At 55.9% G+C, this 20666-nt stretch overlaps 1 protein-coding gene across 5 annotated transcripts in view; it reads left to right on the forward strand.

The window, feature by feature from the left end:
• Nucleotides 1–20666, forward strand: part of SLC37A1 (solute carrier family 37 member 1) — a gene marked incomplete at its 3' end in the record, with an annotated part of 57217 nt that overhangs the window by 28580 nt on the left and 7971 nt on the right. For all 5 annotated transcript variants that reach the window (XM_079766849.1, XM_079766848.1, XM_079766846.1 and 2 more), the window contains exons 6-16: nucleotides 1013–1148; nucleotides 4642–4718; nucleotides 5734–5900; nucleotides 10410–10447; nucleotides 10552–10629; nucleotides 13424–13555; nucleotides 15686–15776; nucleotides 16990–17052; nucleotides 17516–17601; nucleotides 18558–18606; nucleotides 19822–19895. In XM_079766849.1, coding sequence (XP_079622975.1) covers nucleotides 1013–1148; nucleotides 4642–4718; nucleotides 5734–5900; nucleotides 10410–10447; nucleotides 10552–10629; nucleotides 13424–13555; nucleotides 15686–15776; nucleotides 16990–17052; nucleotides 17516–17601; nucleotides 18558–18606; nucleotides 19822–19895 — 991 coding nt within the window. The remainder of the gene's footprint in view (nucleotides 1–1012; nucleotides 1149–4641; nucleotides 4719–5733; nucleotides 5901–10409; nucleotides 10448–10551; nucleotides 10630–13423; nucleotides 13556–15685; nucleotides 15777–16989; nucleotides 17053–17515; nucleotides 17602–18557; nucleotides 18607–19821; nucleotides 19896–20666) is intronic.

Raw genomic sequence — 20666 nt, forward strand, 5'->3', positions numbered from 1 at the left:
CTCGGTGACTAGAAAACAGTACTTGTACTTAAATGTTCTTCTCAGCTGAGAGTGATTTTGTCCCTTAGGAAACATAGAGCAACATCTGGGGACATATTTCTTAACTGTGGTTGTCACGGCTGGAGAAGGGGTGGTCCTGGCCTCCAGTGGGCAGAGACCGGGGTGCTGCTCACATGCCACAGCACACGGCACAGCCCTCACCGCGAAGATCACCCCGCCCCGGTGGCAGGCGTGCCAAGGTGAAGAAACCTGGTTTAAATGAAGTGCTTCTGTTGTTGCCTATTTACCGGCCAAGACCCTTTCCCCGGCGGCTGGCCAGTGAGCGTGACCACGAGAGTCTGGCCAAGGCAGAGTCCCCGTGGGCTCTCCGCTGCAGCGGGGAGGGCCGCTCCCTGGCACGGCCTCCCAGTGCCGCCTCGGCACGTGGACTGTGGCACAGCAGATACGGTTAGACTTGGTGGGGGCCTTTCCGGCCAGCTCCTGCCTGGCAGGTGTCAGCAGGCGAGCGTGGCCTCTGGAGTCGGGTAAACATGGAATGGTGTCCGTTCCGTCAGCCTCTTCGGTGGCTTAATAGCAGCTCCAGGCCAAGAGGCTTGCTCCTGGTCACCGGTCATTCCTTTTTATGGTGTTTGCCTACAGTTTGACAGTTGAAATTTTAACTGGATGTTGTTTATATAAAAGCAGGATTAACTAGCCGGACACGTTTGGGTTTGTTTTTTTTTAATGTCTGCCATCATATGTGTAAGCCATGGTGTTTGATGTTTATTATTTGACAGTAAGTGACTTTCACTAGAAATAAAGAGTCTTAAAAGATGTTTCCATGACCAGTTTCTGGTTAATAAACGCCCCATTGGGAGGTCATTGTGATTAAATCTTCTTGGAAGCAGCTGTGCTCTGGAGTTCTAAAAGCTCCGAGAACAGCCGGAAAGCATCCGGAAAGAGGTCGCTGGGCCATTTACACTGTGGGTGTGTTTGTTTTCTCATATTTGTCTTTCTCTTTTCTTCCCCTCAGCGGCATAATAGGGGAGCGCCTGCCAATTAGGTATTACCTAACTTTCGGAATGCTGGCCAGTGGCATCTTTACTGCCCTGTTTGGGTTAGGGTATTTCTACAATATCCACAGTTTTGGATTCTACGTGGTAACTCAGGTAAGGTCTGGGTCCATGGCTCACCACACGTGGGGTTTCCATGATGAGCTGGACAGGGTGTTCATGTCGTAGGTCCCTCCCTCCACCAAGAGAGAAGATGGCAGGGGGTGGAATCGGGATGGGGCATGGCAGACCTGTATCCTGACTGACATCAGGGTCAGCGCTGACATGTAAGGTCTCTCTTCTGTCTTCTCTGAAATTGCAACATCCATGCAGTTTTCCTTAAGTTTCAGGAGTTGCCACTTTTTTTTTTAAATATATTTTATTGATTTTTTACAGAGAGGAAGAGAGAGGGATAGAGAGTTAGAAACATCGATGAGAGAGAAACATCTATCAGCTGCCTCTTGCACACCCCCTACTGGGGATGTGCCCGCAACCAAGGTACATGCCCTTGACTGGAATCGAACCTGGGACCCTTGAGTCCGCAGGCCGACGCTCTATCCACTGAGCCAAACCGGTTTCGGCAGGAGTTGCCACTTTTTAAAAAATATATACTTTTTTATTGATTTCAGAGAGGAAGGGAGAGTGAGATATAGAAACATCAATGATGAAAGAGAATCATTGATCGGCTGCCTCCTGCACGCCCCACCCTGGGGATCAAGCCTGCAACCCAGGCAGGTGTCCTGACCGGGAATCAAACCATGAGTTCCTAGTTCATAGGTCAACGCCCAACCATTGAGCCACACAGGCTGGGCAGGTGTTGCCTCTTAGGGAATCCTATCTGTCCACACCCCAGCAGGGAATCAAAGCAGGAGCCCTCTGCCCTCATCTGGATGAGTTTAGATGTTCTGTCGTGTGACAGATCATACCACTCAGGAGTCAGAGGGGTGTGGGGTGCAGCGAGGGCAGGAGGAAGGGAGGACGTGGGCGTCATTGACGATGGGACAGGGTCGGAGGTGGTCGGTGGGAGGAGCGAGCCTAAGGGTGCTCACAGCAGGTGACACAGAGACAGGCCCGGTGGCTTTGCCCTTCCAGCTGGCCCAGCCCTTCCTGAAAAACTTGGCTACTGCCCATCTCCACGTTCTTGAGAATAAATATTTACTAGAAATGGAAAATGACTTAAAACAATGAGTTCAACTTCTGAGGCTCTCCAGATAGTCCAGCGGGTGTTATAAAATCATCAAAGCAAATTAAACGTAGTTTACCTTTAAAAAGATTGCCACAAGACCTTGAAAAAATTTGACTGTTTAAATTACAAAAGCAAGTTACACTTTGTAGTAATATTTAAAATTAGAAGGAAGGAAAAAAGAAACCATTTCCCCAGAGTTCCAGCACATTCCTGGAGGGAAGGCCACGCCTGGCTGGCCCTGAGGCTGGACCAGCGAGCAGCCCCGACGGCTCCTGCAGAGCTGGTTGTCCCAGTGGTCATTTATATATATACTAGCGTTCCCGTTGCAGGAAAAATCCTGCAATAGGGTTTCCTGCTGCACTCTACCCCACCCTGCCTGCTCTCCTCCCTTGTCCCCCACCCCGCCTTCTCCGCCAGCCCCCCTGCTTTTCTAACTTCTCCGCCAGCCCGCTCTCCTTCCTTCTTCCCTGGCCCCGCCTCCGCTCCTCCCTTCTCTCCCGGCCCGCCTTCTCTGCCAGCCCGCCTGCTTTTCCCTTCTCCCCCGGCCCCGCCTCCGCTCCTCCCTTCTCCCCCGCCCCGCCTTCTCCGCCAGCCCCCCTGCTTTTCTAACTTCTCCGCCAGCCCGCTCTCCTTCCTTCTCCCCTGGCCCCGCCTCCGCTCCTCCCTTCTCTCCCGGCCCGCCTTCTCTGCCAGCCCGCCTGCTTTTCCCTTCTCCCCCGGCCCCGCCTCCGCTCCTCCCTTCTCCCCCGCCCCGCCTTCTCCGCCAGCCCCCCTGCTTTTCTAACTTCTCCACCAGCCCGCTCTCCTTCCTTCTCCCCTGGCCCCGCCTCCGCAACTCCCTTCTCCCCTGGCCCCGCCTCTGCTCCTCCCTTCTCCCCCGGCCCCGCCTGCTCAACTTCCTTCTCCCCTGGCCCCGCCTCTGCTCCTCCCTTCTCCCCCGGCCCCGCCTGCTCAACTTCCTTCTCCCCTGGCCCCACCCCCGCTTCTCCCTTCTCCCCTGGCCCCGCCTCTGCTTCTCCCTTCTCCCCTGGCCCCGCCTCCACTCCTCCCTTCTCCCCTGGCCCCGCCTCCACTCCTCCCTTCTCCCCCGGCCCCGCCCCTTCTCCCCCGGCCCTGCCTGCTCAACTTCCTTCTCCCCCGTCCCCGCCTCCGCTCCTCCCTTCTCCTCCCCCCGGCTTGCTTGCTTCTCTGCAGCTTTGCTCCCTTCTGCAGCTCTTGGCTTCTTTCTACGCTGTTGTGATATGCAAATTAGCCGCCATCTTTGTTGGGATAATTTGCATATTCGTCCTGATTGGTTGGTGGGCGTGGCTTGGCTGGTGGGCGTGGCTTGGGCGTGGCAAAGGTGCGGTCAATTTGCATATTTGTCTATTATTAGATTAGATGATGCCTAAGCAACCAGAACGACCGGTCACTATGACACACACTGACGACCAGGGGGCAACACTCAATGCAGGAGCTGCCCCCTGGTGGTCAGTGCGCTCCCACAGCCAACCTCCCCTGGCCAGCAGGCCCTGATCGGTACACCACCCACCCACCCACCGAGGTGGCAGCGCAGCAGCAAGGGAAGGAGAAGGGGGAGAGGTGGGGAACCACATGGTGGTGGGGTGCTGACGATGGTGGTGTCCATTCCTTCTGCGCCTGGCCCGGTGACTGTTGCCTCCTCTCCCGACCCCACCGGGGCCTTTGGGCCCCAATCAGCCTGGTCCCGATCAGCCCTGATTGCCATCCAGTCCTAGGGACCCCACCCATGCACGAATTTCATGCACCGGGCCTCTAGTGTATATATAAAGGAGAGAGAGAAACATCATGCCCCCTACTTGGGATCAAGCCCGCAAACCGGGCATGTGCCCTGCCTGGAATCGAACTGTGACCTCTTGATTCATAGGTCGACGCTCCTCAACCACTAAGCCACACTGGCCAGGCGCTAAGTCCCTTCTTGAAATGTAAGCTCAGGGTATTCTTAAAAGGGGGAGAAATACTTTCTCTCGGCTTCAGATCAAAGTTAATCTCAGTTCAGAGTATCATTAACAACAGCACCTTCTTCACAACATAGGAAGTGAAAGCATGCAATTTGCAAGCCACATTTATAGTACAATCACATTTCTAGGAAAAGAAGACAATTTTTTCTCTTCTTATAAAATTTAGATTAGACAGCGATTGAACCCCTTGGCCCCAGGCTGTTAATAGTAGTTCATCTTCTAGCAAGAGGTTTCCTTTTCTTCCTTTTCCCCACGTATTCTAAAATTTTCACCATAGGCATGTGTTAGATTTGTAATTACATATATAGATTAAAATTTTTGGCTCTTGGGGTCTGACCCCTTCCTTTGTGGGAGTCCCAGCTGTGCTCCCACACTTGCGGAGAAGGGGCAGTGTCCGCGAGCAGTGTTCCCCTCGAGCTGAGCCTCCCTTCACCCTCTGTCACAGATCATCAACGGGCTGGTGCAGACCACCGGCTGGCCCAGCGTCGTCACCTGCCTCGGCAACTGGTTTGGAAAAGGAAGGTGAGACCTCGTAAAGTGTGTGATTGTCTGACCACCTGCTGTACGCCTGGCACTAAAGCAAAATCCCGTTGAATGGCAGCTGTCATAGAGAAATAAAAGGTTTTAAGAAGGGAGGTGAGACAAGGCCACCCTGTTTCCAGCAGCATTACTTTGTAAAAGATTTGTTTTTAAAAGGCTTTATTTTCACTTTTTCTCTAGATTTATTGTAGGGGGAACGCTTTAACTAGTCTAGGAAATAAAATAATTAAAACTTCTGGGCCCAGAGGTTCTGAAATGCAGGTGGCCTTTGTCCCAGGAGATGCCCCCGCCACCTGCTGTGGGCGGGGCGGGTCTGTGTCCTCCTGCAAAGCTGACCAGCAGCATGGCCTTTTCCGGCCCCTGGGGACCTGGGAGACGTGCAGAGGGCGGACCCTGCCTCAGGCCACGTTGAAAATAAGACTCAAGGCACATGGCAGTGTGACAAGTCCTGACTAGTCACCCAGCGCCTGGGAGCAGAGGTGCACGCAGCCTCTGGTGACCTGACTGCGGTCCAGATGCCACAGTAATGCTGTGTGACCCACAGCCCCGGCCAGGGCCAGGGTTAGGCAGGGTGGGGAGATACTGAAAATGGGGAACGGGAACAGGAAGCCCGCTCCCTGAGCCTCATGTAGCGACTCCATCCATTGGGCCAGTCAGCGGGAACTCGTGTGAATGGGATAGTTCATCGGATGATTGGACTTAGTCTGCAGAGGCACCCATTTAAATTGGGGTCCTCCAAGAACTTCAGGAAAAGGCCTCATTCCTCTTTTGAAACATAAATAAAGAAGCTCTGAGCGAGATGTGTACCCACACCTGTGTCTCCGAGGTGAAATGAAGCCCCGTTCCCTGCAAGCATCCCGGCCCCGCGCCCTGCAGCAGTTCCCGCACCGCCTCTAGCCCTCGACCGGCTCTCACGCGTGGCACCAGCACCGTGTCCCACACAGCGGACCCCGTGAGCTTCTGGACATCATTTGCTGCCTTGTGTCTTGTGTTGCAGGCGAGGTTTGATTATGGGGGTCTGGAACTCCCACACCTCAGTGGGCAACATCCTGGGCTCCTTGATTGCTGGCTACTGGGTGTCCACGTGCTGGGGCCTGTCCTTCATCGTGCCCGGAGCCATCGTGGCGGCCATGGGGATCGTGTGCTTCCTCTTCCTCATTGAGCGTAAGTGCCCGTGCCTGAGCGACGACCACCCCGGAGGGCTTCGGGCTCGAGTTGCTAAGAGAGCGGGCTGTTGCTTAGTCCTGGTCAGGCGTGCGGCTGCCCTGGTTCCCCCCACATCGGGTAGATTCCTTCAGGTGCAGCCTTCCCCGTTAGCTGCTTCTCTCCTGGTCATGCTGGATTTTCTGCTGTTTCCTGATTTCTGGAGTAACAGGTTGAAATTCCTTCCACCTGTCCCCCTGCCCTGCAGCGCCAGGCATGCAGGGTTTTCCTTGTGTCCGGGAGTCTCGCGACTTCCTCGGGCCTGCCACGTTGCTCCCGGCCAGGGGCGAGGTGCCCGGCCCGGCACCTGCTCACCCCAGACCTTGTTTGCTTTCTGATAAGGTGTATCTTGGACAGTGTTGTAAAACCATGGCACAGCTTATGGCCATATATCTTACTTGGGTGAAGAGCATTCCATTCTAGACTCAGTTCCAAACTTGTTTGAATTGAACTTGAAATTAATTTTTAAAATAGAGGCCCAGCAGGACAAAGGTTCTTCGGTGTGCCCGCGGTGGAGAAGCTGGTGCTGCTGGATGCCAGGGCGCTCAGATCGCACACGCCTGTAACTGGACCCGAGCGTCGCCGAGTTCTGGGAAAGGTCACCTGTGCCACCTGTTTTCCTGCAGGCTGGGTCCTGCCACCTGGCTCTCCCGGGTGTCCTTCATGCATTAGTCACCTGAGAGCCAGGCACTTCCTCTTCGCCAGCGCAGGGTCCCCGGATGCAGTGCATTGTGCTGCCCGAGGTCTGGAGTCCACCCTGACTTTTATTCTCTTCCTCAACTGATAAGAGGCTGGCTCTGGGGGAGGAGGCGTGCGGCAGTGGGCGGGAGCTTGCTTGCTGGCCTGGCCTGGGATCCGAGTGCCAATCCCCATGCAGGTCCATCAGCCGGGCCGGGCCGGGCCGGGCCGGGCAGGATTTCCAGGAATAAGGAAGCCTTGGTTTGGTCCTTTGTAATCAAATGAATGAGAGCCTCCTTCCCCCTGAGCCACCACTCCTGTGGCTCCTGCTGGGTGTCAGGTTGGGGAGGGAGGGGCGATGCTGAGAGTCTGAACAGAGGGCTTTCCTGGAACTGCCTTCCCATCATTCCCATCACCTCCTGTCAGCTTCCTCTGATTCCAGGGGCCCCCCTGCTGGCTTCCCGCTTCGTACTGTGGTGACCTTGGGGCTCTGTTTCTCTCCTCCTGGGTCCACTCTTGGGGCAGAAATGCCACGAGAGACCATGCCTGTGAGGCCATCCTATGAGATCTTACCGATGTGGGGGGACAGGTGAGCGCATCCGGACCTACACTTGTGCCTTCTGCTTCCCTGGTTCTCCTCGGCAGCAAGCTAGCACTGACGGGGAGTTTTGAGGCTCCACGGGCGGCGGTGGGAGGTGCTGTGGAACCGGGGCCTGGCCACCGAGCCCGGCCTCCCCTCCTGTCTGCTCTCTTGTTCCTCTGCTTGGTGGTTTTCCTTACCCACAGTCTTAGCCTCCTGCTTTATTAGAACTGTATTCAAGGTTCCACAAGATCCTCAGTGAGTCCCCTATCCCTGTTCTACTTGGTGCCACCAAATTCCTTCTCATGCCCCTCCTTCCCTGCTCACCCCACCCCTGGCCTCCTCTTAGTACCTGATCTCAGTACCTCATCTCTCTCAGTACCTGATTTCACTCAGTACCTCATCTCACTCAGTACCTCATCTCAGTACCTGATCTTTCTCAGTACCTCATCTCAGTACCTCATCTCACTCAGTACCTCATCTCAGTACCTGATCTCACTCAGTACCTCATCTCTCTCAGTACCTCATCTCTCTCAGTACCTCATCTCAGTACCTCATCTCTCTCAGTACCTGATCTCTCTCAGTACCTGATCTCACTCATACCTCATATCAGTACCTGATCTCTCTCAGTACCTCATCTCAGTACCTGATCTCTCTCAGTACCTCATCTCAGTACCTGATCTCACTCAGTACCTCATCTCAGTACCTGATCTCACTCAGTACCTCATCTCACTCAGTACCTCATCTCTCTCAGTACCTCATCTCTCTCAGTACCTCATCTCAGTACCTGATCTCACTCAGTACCTCATCTCAGTACCTGATCTCACTCAGTACCTCATCTCACTCAGTACCTCATCTCTCTCAGTACCTCATCTCACTCAGTACCTCATCTCTCTCAGTACCTCATATCAGTACCTGATCTCTCTCAGTACCTCATCTCTCTCAGTACCTCATCTCACTCAGTACCTCATCTCAGTACCTCATCTCACTCAGTACCTCATCTCTCTCAGTACCTCATCTCACTCAGTACCTCATCTCCCTCAGTACCTCATCTCTCTCAGTACCTCATCTCTCTCAGTATCTCATCTCTCTCAGTACCTCATCTCTCTCAGTACCTCATCTCACTCAGTACCTCATCTCAGTACCTCATCTCACTCAGTACCTCATCTCTCTCAGTACCTCATCTCACTCAGTACCTCATCTCTCTCAGTACCTGCTCTCAGTGCCTGAGGCTGCAGTCACTCGGCACCGCTGGCACTTCCTTCGATGGCTCATCGCTGCTGGGGGTTGGCTGTCCTTGTCCCTCCGCCCTGGCTGCTCCTCTCTCCTCCCCCAGCCTCTGCTAAGGCCGGTCCCCATCCCTGGCTCACGGCCCACGGCCCACGGGCACCTTTCAGACTTGGTGTTTGTCGGCCCTCCCGCTGGAGGTCTCCTCTCAACCCTCCTCCGTGTCTCCCACGGGCGCAGCTCTGCCTCTGAGGTCCCATCTGCCCCTTGAATTAAAATCCGGGGTTGGCTGTGATTTGTCCTGGAATGAAGACATCTCTCAGACTCTTCCTCATAACCAGTGAGCGCACGCCCTGCAGCTGTTCTTCTTCCCATGTCGTCCAGAGGACATTGTCAGGAGGGAGGGCGAGTGGCTACCGCACGCCTCGTGCTTCCTGCGTTCCAGGCCCGGGCCAGGCGAGTGCGTACCCAGGGAAAGGCCTGAGGCTCAGGCGCTAGCAGACCTGCCCCAGGTCACTCAGCAAATGGGGATGTTGGGTGTGACCCGGTGCCAGCTCACCCGTTCAGGCCATGGATCCCTTAGGTCCTTGGGATGGGTTCAATTAAAAATGAATTTTTTATTTAGATGATGATCTTTTTTAAACTTTATTTTTTAATTGAGTTTATTGGGGTGACACTGGTTAATAAAATTACATAGGTTTCTTGGTTCATCTCTGTTCCCTCCTCTCCCTACTCGCTGAGTGTGGGGCTGAGCAGCGAAAGCTTTGGGGGCCCCTCCTTGTCACCTGCTCCTTCTTCCTACCCAGGGCTAGGCCCAGAGGACAGGGTGACCCCCTGTGGGCCCCTCGTGTCTGCCTGTGAAATGGCTCTAGGACGTGTCCCAGCCAAGGGTCGTGTGTGCTGATGTCCTCCAGGCGAAAGCCCAGGAGACGCCCTCTCCTAGGCACCGGCCAAGCCTCAGGGGCAGGGAGGCCTCCTGGCTGGCCCTGGGCGGGGCGGGGCAGGGGCACAGGGCGGCTGGAGAAAACCCCAGGTGAGCTGCTGACATCACTAGTGGCGACCACACGTGTCAGGTGGGCCCCTGGGACCAGCAGTGCCGTCCCTGCCGGCCCGCGTGGGGTGAGCGTGGAGGAGCCTCCAGTCCATCAGAAAGGGCTCAGCGAGGCCCGCGTCACCCTCTGTGTCACATGGGAAGGAACTCAGCTGTGGGGACTTTAGAGCCCTTTAGCTCAGTGTGTTTCGAGGCAGTTAAACTGTTCCACCAGAAGTTATTAAAAGACCAGCCTTCTGGGTGTGTGAGGGGGGAACAAGGCTGTTTAGAGGCGGCCTCTGGACTCTGAAGAGATGAGTTTGCTTCCCCCGCGCCTCCCCGCTGTGCTGGCCGCTGGTGCCCACATGCACCAGAGTCATTTCCGAGCAACAGGGTGGAAAAGCCTAGCTCCCAGCTTTGTTACTCTTTCCCACGTCCTGCCTCCTGGCGTTTAGATACAAGGCACTTTATTCTGTATCAAGATGGATGTTCGGTCCCCACTAATTTTCATTTCTAATTAATTCCATAGCACTAAGCAACTCATCACCAATGTCACCTTTAACCTTCTATTCTGAAACGCTTTTCCTGTTCTTACATTTCCTCCCGGAACTCCTCCTTCAGACACGCTTCGCGTGCCTGTCTGTCACTGCGGTGTGCGTGTGCCGGCGTGTCTGGGTGTCCCGTGTGACCTGTTCTCCGCATTGCGCAGCAGGCTCCATGCTCCTGCCGCTCACATTTGTTGGCGGAGGGAGGGCAGGGGCTGTGGGTTCTCTGTGGGGTGGCCGCCGCCCTGCGCCCTCACCCCACCACGCATGCTGCCTCGGGCATTGTCTTTTTTCTGAAATTGCTGGTAATTGAGTAAAAGTATCAGATGGGTCTTGTTTTGGTTTAGTTTTTGTGTTGGAGGACATGCCTGGCCCCGGGTTCACACGTGACTGCATGTTTGGTTTTTCAGATCCGAAGGACATCGCCTGCTCGTCCACCCTGGTGGCGGTAAGGACTCGCTCTCTGCTTCTTGTGCCCCTGCTCCAGTGAAGGGAGGTGTGATTCCTGGCTGTGGGTTCAGTCATTGTTCTAACTGATGTTTTTTCTCCCAGCATGCAAAAAGCTATGAGAATGGCGTGCACAGGTTTCGACTGCAGAAGCAAGCTCTACCTGACGAGAAGAAGCTGCTGGTGAGTCCTCCCCGAGCCGCTCAGCAGGCGGTCAGAGTCGCTGCCTCAGGGACCCGTCCCAGCATCCAGGGTCCTTACAAAACTGGGTCTCGCGTTTCATCAGTAAATCTCGAATTGGTCCTTGGTAGATTTCTTTGGGTAGCAGGCTGAGCTTACTTTACATTTTCAAAATCAAATTAGAAAGTCGTTCATTCGTTCAGCAAGTATTTGCAGCATTCCGTGAGGCGGGCACTGCTCCAGGTCAGGCTGTGCCGTGAGCATCCGTGACACACCTTGCTCCTGTGGAACTCCCATTTTGGGGGGGCCAGGGGGACAGCACCAGCTAAATGCCAGGAAGACGGAGAGCAGGGAGAGGAGCAAGCTCTCAGGTGTCTCTCCTCATAAGGGCACTAATCCCCTCCAGAGGGCTCCCCTCCGGACCAAAGGCCCACCTCCAAATACCATGACATCAGAGATTGGGGTTCAACACATGAATTTGGGAGGAGCACAAATATTTGGTCCACAGCATCAAGTCTTAATCGATGTCCAAATGGCTCAATATCTCTCCGATTGTTTTGTCAAACTATGACCTCCTGGTTCATAGAGCGATGCTCAACCTCTGGGTCATGCCTGCTAGGCCCTCTCTGATTGTGACTGAAGACTTGCCTTTGCCCTTGACCTCAGGCCCGTGTTCTGGTGCAGCTCCTCACCAGTAAAGCCGGCCACGTCTTCTGAATAAATGTCGCTCCTTCCTTTCCTGGTTCTTCTATGGAAGTCTGTTTACTAGCTGTCACCAAAGAGACAGTCACCTAGTTAGAGGCCCGGCAGGTCCTGTTTCAGGCCCGGCCGCACCGCAGGCTGACTCAGGGCGGACGCCACCAGGCAGTTGGCCCTTTCAGAGGGGCCTCTGAGCACTCACCGGGCTTTGGTCCTTGCCCTGTGTTGCAGGAAGAGCTCACACACTGCAGGTGGCTCTTGGCGGGCAGGCAGGGCGTCCCACAAGTTCAGCAGGAAAACCTGGCATCCCCTTTCCCAGAGGGACCCGGCTCAGACCCACAGGACCTCAGAGTGGAGTGTTCCTCAGCCCCCATCATGACTGCCTTTCATTCGGCTCTGCCTGCTTAGTGTTTGTAAACTCCGTGGAGTTCTGCAGTTCTCAGCCGGGACAACACCTTGAGCCTGCTGGGGCCTGCTCCAAGGACCCCTGTAATTGTCTGGGTGCAGCCTGTGCCCCGGACTGGCTCAGAGCCCCCGGAGACTCAGGGCTCAGCCAGGGTTGAGAACTGTGACTTAGTCTCCTGACCTGGACAGTTAGCATAATTCATGAGAGAAAAGTTGATTTCCAAACTCAAGTGGCAGTTCTTCATGTTCATGTATGTCATCATCATGCTGAAGCATCACGTGTGCGGTAAACGTGACCATGTTTACCCAAAGGCCAGTCCCCTGTGCCACGTCTGCCAGGAAGCCACTTCCCGGCTCTCGGGATGGTGCCCTGCTGCCCACGCGAGGTGCTGGGGCTGAGCCCGCCCCCAGTTGTCCCAATTGCTATTTTTCGCTGGGAGAGAATTCTGAGTATCGAGACACAGATATGGCAGTGCATTGTCATCTTTTGTTTTGTTTTTAATAAACTGCATTTGTAATCCAACTGGCATAGGCTGTAGTGAGATCAATACTTACAGGCTGTTTTGTTCTGTGGGAAGTCTGAAATACAGAGAAACATTCTAAGTCCTGGAACTTCATAATTTAGTCGTGAGCAACAGTTTCAGGCCATCTTGCTCGGACTTGGAGCCCCATCCCACCTTGGGGACCACTGTTCTTTGCTTTAATAGTGCAAACTTGTCCTTTAGCAATGTCCAGAATCAAAATTTACAAAATATCAGAATTGGCTTATGCATTTTGAAATAATGTTGGTTCTGATCATGTACATCCATTGTGAGCTCAAAAAATGCAGGATCATAGAAAGCATTTATTTTCATAAAAATTGCATGTAATTTCACCACTTGGTGATAATCATTGCTGGGTTAGAATTTAGCTTCTTTCTATAATACATTATATAGTTACCTTGTTATATCTGTACACTAGAGGCCCGGTGCATGAAATTCGTGCACAGGTAGGGTCCCTAGGCCTGGCCAGCGATCAGGGCCGATCGGGGCCTTCTGGCTGCTGGCTGGGGCCTTCCTTCCAACTGCCGTCCAGGGCCTCCCTTCCCGGGCTGCTGGCTGCTGGCTGCTGGCCAGGGCCTTTCTTCATTCCGTGCTGCCCCCTGGTGGTCAGCTCACATCATAGTGAGCATTAGGACTCCCGATCTCCCGGTCGAACTCCTGAGGGGACACTTTGCATATTGGCCTTTTATATATACAGATATTCAAACATATATAAATATTCATAATATATGTATATATTCCTTGAGATCGTGATAAAATACAATTTTGAGCATTTTGAGCATATTTCCTTGTCATTAAAATCTATAACTTTTTTTATAACTGCAAGATATATTATTACTATGGATGGGCTTTACCAATTTTCCTCAATGGTGTTTGACATTCATTTTATTGGATAAGTAGTTTTTCATCGTCCAAATTATTTTTCACAAATAGATTCCTAGAATGGCTGGGTCAAAGGGTTTTACATGTTTAGTTAGTACTTCCTAGAAACGCGGGAAAGCTAATGATTCTAAGCGATGACTGCGGTGAGAATGTTCTCCTAGATGCCCCGAGACTCTCAGGGGAGCCCTTAGCCATCAGGAACCCTGGTCTCCCTTCGACCGGAGGCATTGACAACCTCTTCTTTCTCTTTCCGATGGGCTCACCTCCAGGACCCAGAGGTGCAGTGCTTGCTGCTGTCGGACGGGAAGCGGGCTGTCCATCAGAACCACGTGGTCACCCTCCCGGCCGAGGGCGGGGGCAGCATGGCCGCCATCAGCTTCACCGGGGCCTTGAAAATCCCCGTGAGTACCGGCCTGGGGAGAGTTTCCAAAGGGGGGCGTCTGTGCACATGGTGGATGACACTGGCCTGTTGATTACTAAGCTTAGCAAAGGCAACTGGGATCAACAATGCACAGGTCAGAGCCTCAGCAGGGCCCCTTCACAGGCAGCCCGGCCCTGAGCAGGGCCGCAGTGTCTGTCTGCCTCACACTGTTTTAAAAAGTTTTGAAATTAGTTGTCTCCATTTAGAAATTCAGAAACTTCATAGACAAACAGGCCTCTCATCTTCCCTTGAAAAACCTGAGTCTCTGGCCCTGCTGGGCCTCCACGCCCTGTGTTCACTTCCTTCCTCCCTCCCTCCCAGCCACCTGCTGGCCCCTGAGGACCTGCGGTGGCCTCTGGGAGGCGCCGGCCCTGCGTTCTGCTCTGCGGGGTGGGCCTGCTCAACTTTCTTCACCCAGGAAAGTGCTTTAGGAGCCCAGACCTGGTCTCATTGACCCGTGTTCTACCAGGAAGGAGGGTGAGGGGTGCAGACAGAAGCTGATGGGCCACAGAACCTGGGCTTGTTCTTTGTTTAAAGCTGAGGCGAGCTGTGTGCAGGGAGGTGGCTGATCCTGGCTCTGGGCAGACAGGCATGCGCAGTGCCTGCTGGTGGGCCCTGTAGGTGACCAGATGTGAAGGAGATTCAGGGAGAAGGTGTTCAAGACAGGGCTGGGGGCCCTCGCTGGTTTGGCTCAGTGGATAGAGCGCCGGCCTGGGGACTGAAGGATCCCTGATTCTATCCCAGCCGAGGACACATGCCTGGTTTGCAGGCTCGATCCCCAGTAGGGACCATGCAGGAGGCAACTGATCAATGATTCTCTCTCATCATTGATGTTTCTATCTCTCCCTCTCCCTTCCTCTCTGAAATCAATAAGAATATATTTATTTTTTTAAAAAAAGAAAGACAGGGCTGGGGGTGGTGTGCAGTGGTGAGATTTCTTGTTGGTTCAGGGTTTTCGTGTATTAAATACATGGGCTCACTCAGCAGGGAACCGGGGACTGTCACAGGACGTGTAGAAGCCGTTTTCTTCTAACACGGTGACCAGAGAGGCGGTGAGGGCAGAACAGGAGCAGGAGCAGCTGGAAAAGGGAGAGCAGCCCTGCCCGTGGGCCATGACGGCCGGGCCGTGGGGACCGCTCTGAGAAACTCCTGAGCTGCTGCCCACAGGCACTCGTACTCACAGGAGCAAGCATGGGTCTCACACAGCCGAGACCACTTCACCAGTGCTCGCCCTCCGCAGAGGGGCAGCGGGACGCAGCCCCAGAGGCCCCTTAGTGCGTGTGTGGGCTGGAGGGTGAAGGGCGCACCCAGAGCGTAGAATCACAGTCACAGCCATAAAGGACCTGGGAGAGCCGCTGTGGAACAGATGAGACTGAGTGGGCCTGGAGCCTGGAGCCCGGAGCCGCTTCAGTCAAGGGCGCTGCAGCCCAGCCTGGCCGCCCGCCATTGAAAGAGAGAGAACTCTGGGCTGGCCTGCAGGAAACACTGGTTTTAAATAGAAGGTTATTTTAAAAAGTGTCTTGTTAACAACTAGTAACCTTTCTGTGGTACCTATTGTGTAGCTGCCGCGAATACTTTTACTGAAAGTGGGGTACACACTAGTTAAGAAATGCAAATGGGTTTGTGCAGAGTGCAGAGAACAGGCTGAGAGCCCTGGCCTCCGAGGAGCTGGGTGTCCCAGCAAGTGTCAGCCACTCTGAGCCCCCACTCCTTCATCCATCACTCGGCTCAACGCCTGGCGTCATGCTTACTGCTGTTCAGGATTGAAGGAGGTCACTTAACTAGAGCTCTGAGCACAGCGCCAGCTACACGGTGAGGGTGCAGTAAGTCACACACACACCCCCAGTGGGGTATCCCCTGTGCAAACATCAGAGCTCCGAACACCGAGCTCCTGGACGAGTTCAGGGCGTAGAGGAGTCCTCTAGCCACTGACACAGACGGCCCCGTGCTTCACCTCGCTGTGGCGGGCCTGGGCACACGCAGCGCTGGGGGTGCCAGCCCAGCCCAGAGCTGTGGTGTGTATGGGCGTCGGGGCGTTTGCCGCTCGGTAGCACATTGAAGTGAACACAGGGAGTGCGCCTTTGGGGTAAGCGGGCTCGCTCTCTTTCAGGGTGTGGTCGAGTTCTCCCTGTGCCTGCTCTTTGCGAAGCTGGTCAGCTATACGTTCCTCTTCTGGCTCCCTCTCTACATCACAAACGTCGGTGAGTACCTGTGGCTGGAAGCACGGGCGTTAGGTTCTGTGCGGAGGCTGTGACCCAAACTCCCTTTAGCTGCTGGTCCCGGGGACTTGGGAAGGAGAGGCATCCACGATGCATGATGATGTGAGAGATGCTTTGAACCCAGCGACATGAGTAGTGGACAGGTACAGACAAAAAGGCAGCTGGGCCGGGCACGTTTTGTTGCCATGGCAATAACCTTGATGGGGTTAAAGGGCTGACATGCCCGTCCCAGCTGTGGCTGCTGGTTCCGCGGGGTCTTCCTGTTCCGGGGCAGCCTGCGTTTAAATCTAGTTCCATCAGACGTTGAGCCATGGCAGCTGGCGAGCAGGAGCGGAGGCCCTGGGGAGCTGAGATAATAAGTGTCTGATGGTCTGACCTGGAAATTGCTTCCTGGGGATGAGCTCCAATTTGAGGGAAGAGCAGACAGTATGTCTTATTTCCGAAGTCCAGCAGGGCTGGCGCTGTCGGTGGTGACAGAACGTTCCAGCTCAGGAGCAGTGTGCAGCCCCGGGTGTGACCACACAGGAAAGGCAAGAGGGGTCCAGACATTCCTCAGAGAAAAGATCCCGCGGCCAGGGGCTGCAGCCTCGCCTGAAAGGGGATGAGGATAGGCAGGACGGATTGGGCAGGGTAGGATGGTCGGGGAAGGATGGTCAAATAGGACCCCGAACTTCTGGGTGTCCCCCTGAGAGGTGGGCAGATGCCGGCTCTGCTGAATGGACAGGGAGAGAAATGTGGAATATGGGTTTGCAGGGTGCGGACGGCATGTTCCCAGTGTCATGAGGACAAGTGGACGTGGCCTGCGCCCGAGCAGGAGGGCTGACTGTCACAGGATGGAGGCTGAGGGGACCGTGAGGGGTCCGGCATGTTAGCAGGGGCGGGGTCTATGGGGGGCAGGGAAGGCAGTCAGGAGCTCGGGGATCCTTCCCTGTCTAGCGACCCCACTTCTGTCCTGTGCTGCATGGAACCCTGGCGACACTGAACCCAAGGGGGTGCCAGTGAGACTCAGCAGGACCAGTGCTCATTTGGGGGGCGACGTGTTTAGTTCTCATCTGTCTGTGAGTCCACCCACGTGCTGGGCTGCTTGTTTTCTTCCGTCGAGTTAACTGGCTGCTCCTCAGAGTGGATCATGCTTAGGAAGCAAGAGGATGTGGTGGGAGCATCTTCCTCACAGCGACGCCCTTCACTCTAACAGATCACCTGGACGCCAAGAAGGCGGGCGAGCTGTCCACCTTGTTTGACGTGGGCGGGATCTTCGGTGAGTCCATCGCACCTGCTCCATGCGTACAGACAGTGGCACATGAGCTCCCAGGGCTCGGGACCCCTTAGAGCTGACTTACCGCTGAGAGGACGATGTGCCCCAAGATGTACCCCTGAGTGGGCGTAGCCCCTCCCGCATCTGGCTCCTGCTCTGCACGTGAGCTCTGTCAGAGACAGGGCCCAGCGGGTGGTGTTAGTGACCTGACAGGCGGGGCCTTTCGGGCCTAAAGCAGACCCCAGGCTGCCGCGTTGTCTCACTGGGAGGGGCCGCCGGGTCACTCGTGTCTGACCACAAGCACATCGGCCTGTTCGGCGGTCAGGCATCGCTGAGGCGGCTTCCTGCTAACGGGACGTGGGAGGGGACGTCACTGCCTTCTCGCCGCTGTGCCCATATGCATATCCTTCCTCTCCATGGGGCCTCGCCCAGGGAGCGGCCCTCAGCACCACCCTCTGCATGGCAGGTGGGATCCTGGCAGGGGTCATCTCGGATCGGCTGGAGAAGAGGGCCTCCACCTGCGGGCTGATGCTGCTGCTCGCGGCCCCGACGGTGAGCTGCCCCACCGCTGCCATCCTCTGTCCTCCCCCAGCAAGCTCTCTCCCACCGGCCCAGGCTCACCCCATCCATGGCTCAGACCTCCCTCGGCAAACCCCGTGGGCCTGCAGAGCCCCGGCCTCCCCCACCCACTGCACATCAGGGCCCTCCCCGCTCCCCCCCCCCCCCCCAGACTCCCACTGCTCCTTCAGGATCCCAGGCGCCATCCCCGCTCCCGTCAGCGCTGACCCCGCCCATCATGTTCACAGCGGTCACGCTGCTTTTTGGTATTCAGTGGCGCGCGACCTTGGCAGGTGACTTTCGCTCTGCAGCTCGGTTCCTTATCTGCAGAGTGAGGAGACAGCAGCAGCACCTCACATTGTCAGTGCGAGGGTTAAATGAAGCATTGTATCGCGGCTGTCTCTACAACATGTTACATGTAACATTGTTACTCCCCAACCCACATTGTGATTATCTGGTCTGCCACTCCACTGGGCTGTGCTTGTCCCCAGGCCCGGCCTAGTTTGCAGTCATCTTGGGTGGTGGGCACCGCCCAGCAGACACTCAAAGAACCTTCACTAAGGAGCTGACTGCGTGTGGCCCCCAGGCCTCGGGCCCCCGCTTCCCCAGTGCTCTGTGGGGTCAGTGGTTAGACTCCAGGAGAACTGTCCCAACCCAGTCCTCTGGCCCAGGAGCTCAGAGAAGGAAGCGCCGCAGGGTCCCCCAGCTCAGCCAGTGCGACCGGGACCCGCGTGTCGGGGACAAGGCCAGTGGCTTCTGTGCTGGGCCTTCCACAGACGCCCGCCTTCAGCCCACCCAGCCAGGAGCGGGGCCTCCGTTCCGTTCAGGGCTGCCCCGGTCTGCTTGGCTCCTGAGAACCACCCACCTGGCTTCTCAGAAGCACAGACCCCAGGGCACTCTCTCAGCCGCTTGTCGTAACCCACTGCTCCCCTGTTTTCGCCCGTTCACAGCTCTACATATTCTCCACCATCAGCAAAATGGGCCTGGAAGCCACCATCGGTGAGTGCTCAGCCCTGCTCTTCTTTCACACACGTCTTTTGACCCCACAGCTTGGTGAGATGAAATGAAAAACTAACAAAGGAGCCTTTAGCTGGTGTAACTGGAGCATCTGGCGAGGCTGAACTAGTCCGCATGCCCCTCTTCGGGTGGGGACGTTGGGAGAGGCGCACAGGACTCCTGCTCCCAGGCACAAGGCCTGCCCGTCTGCAGGTTGAGAGCCAGTGTGGGAGGGGCCGGCCACCTGGCCTCGGGCAGTGACGGGCCTTCGGTGCCCGGTGGCCAGGAGCCACTCAGAGGCCAGATGTCACCTGCAGGCAGCCCCAGCCTTCCTCCCAGCCGGCTCCTGTCACTGCCGTTCGGGGGCAGTGTCGTAAGCCTGAAGGCTGTTTGTAACTCGCACTGTCACCTCATGGCTCTGACACAGAAATACTGTTTCCATCCTAACAAGCCAGCAGGGGGATGGGCGGGGGTGAAGGCTGAGTGTGACCCCACAGAAAGTTACGGGAAGGCAGGTTGCTGATGGGGGATATCACGGAGGTTGCTGATGGGGGATATCACGGAGGTTGCTGATGGGGGATATCACGGAGGTTGCTGATGGGGGATATCACGGAGGTTGCTGATGGGGGATATCACGGAGGTTGCTGATGGGGGATATCACGGAGGTTGCTGCTACCCCTGGCCCAAAAGCCTCTGCACAGAGGAAGTGAACCGGAGGGCGGTTTAGGAAGTAACTGCGTCCCAGAAACAGGCACCGTGGTACCGCGGGGCCTCGCCCGTTTCCCTCGGAGTGGGTGCGGGGAAGGCCTGCCGCTGCGGATAAGGCTGTGGCTGGTCTGGCCAACAGACCACAGGGGCATTTGCTATCCTGGGGCACATGTGTGGTCACGTGTGTACTCGGTGCCCCGGGTTCTCACCCCCTCGGTGTGTCGGCAGCTGCTGTCCATTGAGGTGGAAGAACGGAGTTCTGGGTCCGAGCACAGCCTGACTCTTGGGAAAGTGGCTGGACTTGCCAAGCACGTCTCGGGGCAACTCTAAAGGAGGTGCTTATGACGATTGCCCTGGCAGGCCCCCCGCCCTGGGTTTGTGGGCCACCTTCCCAGCATCCCCCTGGGGCAGGGCCCCTTTGTGATGCCAGGTTGCCCACCTCGGGTTTGCTGAGACTCCCGGGGGCCCAGTTCTGCTCCCTAAATCCCCTGTGGTTTCTGGTTTCCACAGCCATGCTGCTGCTCTGCGGGGCCCTGGTCAGCGGGCCGTACGCGCTGATCACCACCGCCGTCTCCGCAGACCTGGTGAGTGGCGGGCGTCTCAGCGCAGAGCCGGGGGACAGGAGGGCAGGTGCTGGCCGAGGTGGTACCTCTTCCATCCATGACAGCAATGGTCTCTATTAGTACCATGCTGTGTTTAGAAAAGCACTTTTTAAAAAAATTTTTTTCATTGATGTCAGAGAGGAAGGGAGAAGGAAAGAGAGAGAGAAACATCAATGATGAGAGAGAATCATTGACTGGCTGCCTCTTGCACGCCCCATGCCCCCCACCACCAGGGATTGAGCCTGCAACCTGGGCATGTGCCCTGACTGGGAATCGAACCGTGACCTCCTGATTCGTAGGTCGACACCCAACCCCGGAGCCATCGTGGCCAGGCTAGAAGCACTTTTTTAAAATGACCAGTGTCTATCCATTTAAGAGTTTTCTAAGCAAATGAGGGGAGAGTGTAGCCCCCATTCTATAAACGAGGAGGCTGCGGGAGGCCAGTGGTCTGGCTCACCCCTCTGTGCCGGCCTCGCAGACCGAGGGACTGTGCACCCCGAGCCTGCCCTGGGGCCGCGACAGTGAGGCCGGCTCCTCCCCGGGCTCGGCCCACTCTGGGTGCCCACCCTGTGCCTCACCCTCCGCTGGGGTGGGGCCTGCAGACAAGCCAGACGGGGTCCCAGCCCTGGAGGACATGTTCCAGACAGGAAGCCACCGTGGTGAAGAGGTAGTTACTGTGCAGAACAGTCTATGTCAATGCCACCCTCGGCCTTGGGACCCCCAGGGACCACTGACCATCTTCCTGGGGAAGGG

The sequence above is a fragment of the Cnephaeus nilssonii genome (genome assembly GCF_951640355.1).
Source record: "Cnephaeus nilssonii genome assembly, chromosome: 3".
NCBI classification, from domain to species: domain Eukaryota; kingdom Metazoa; phylum Chordata; class Mammalia; order Chiroptera; family Vespertilionidae; genus Cnephaeus; species Cnephaeus nilssonii.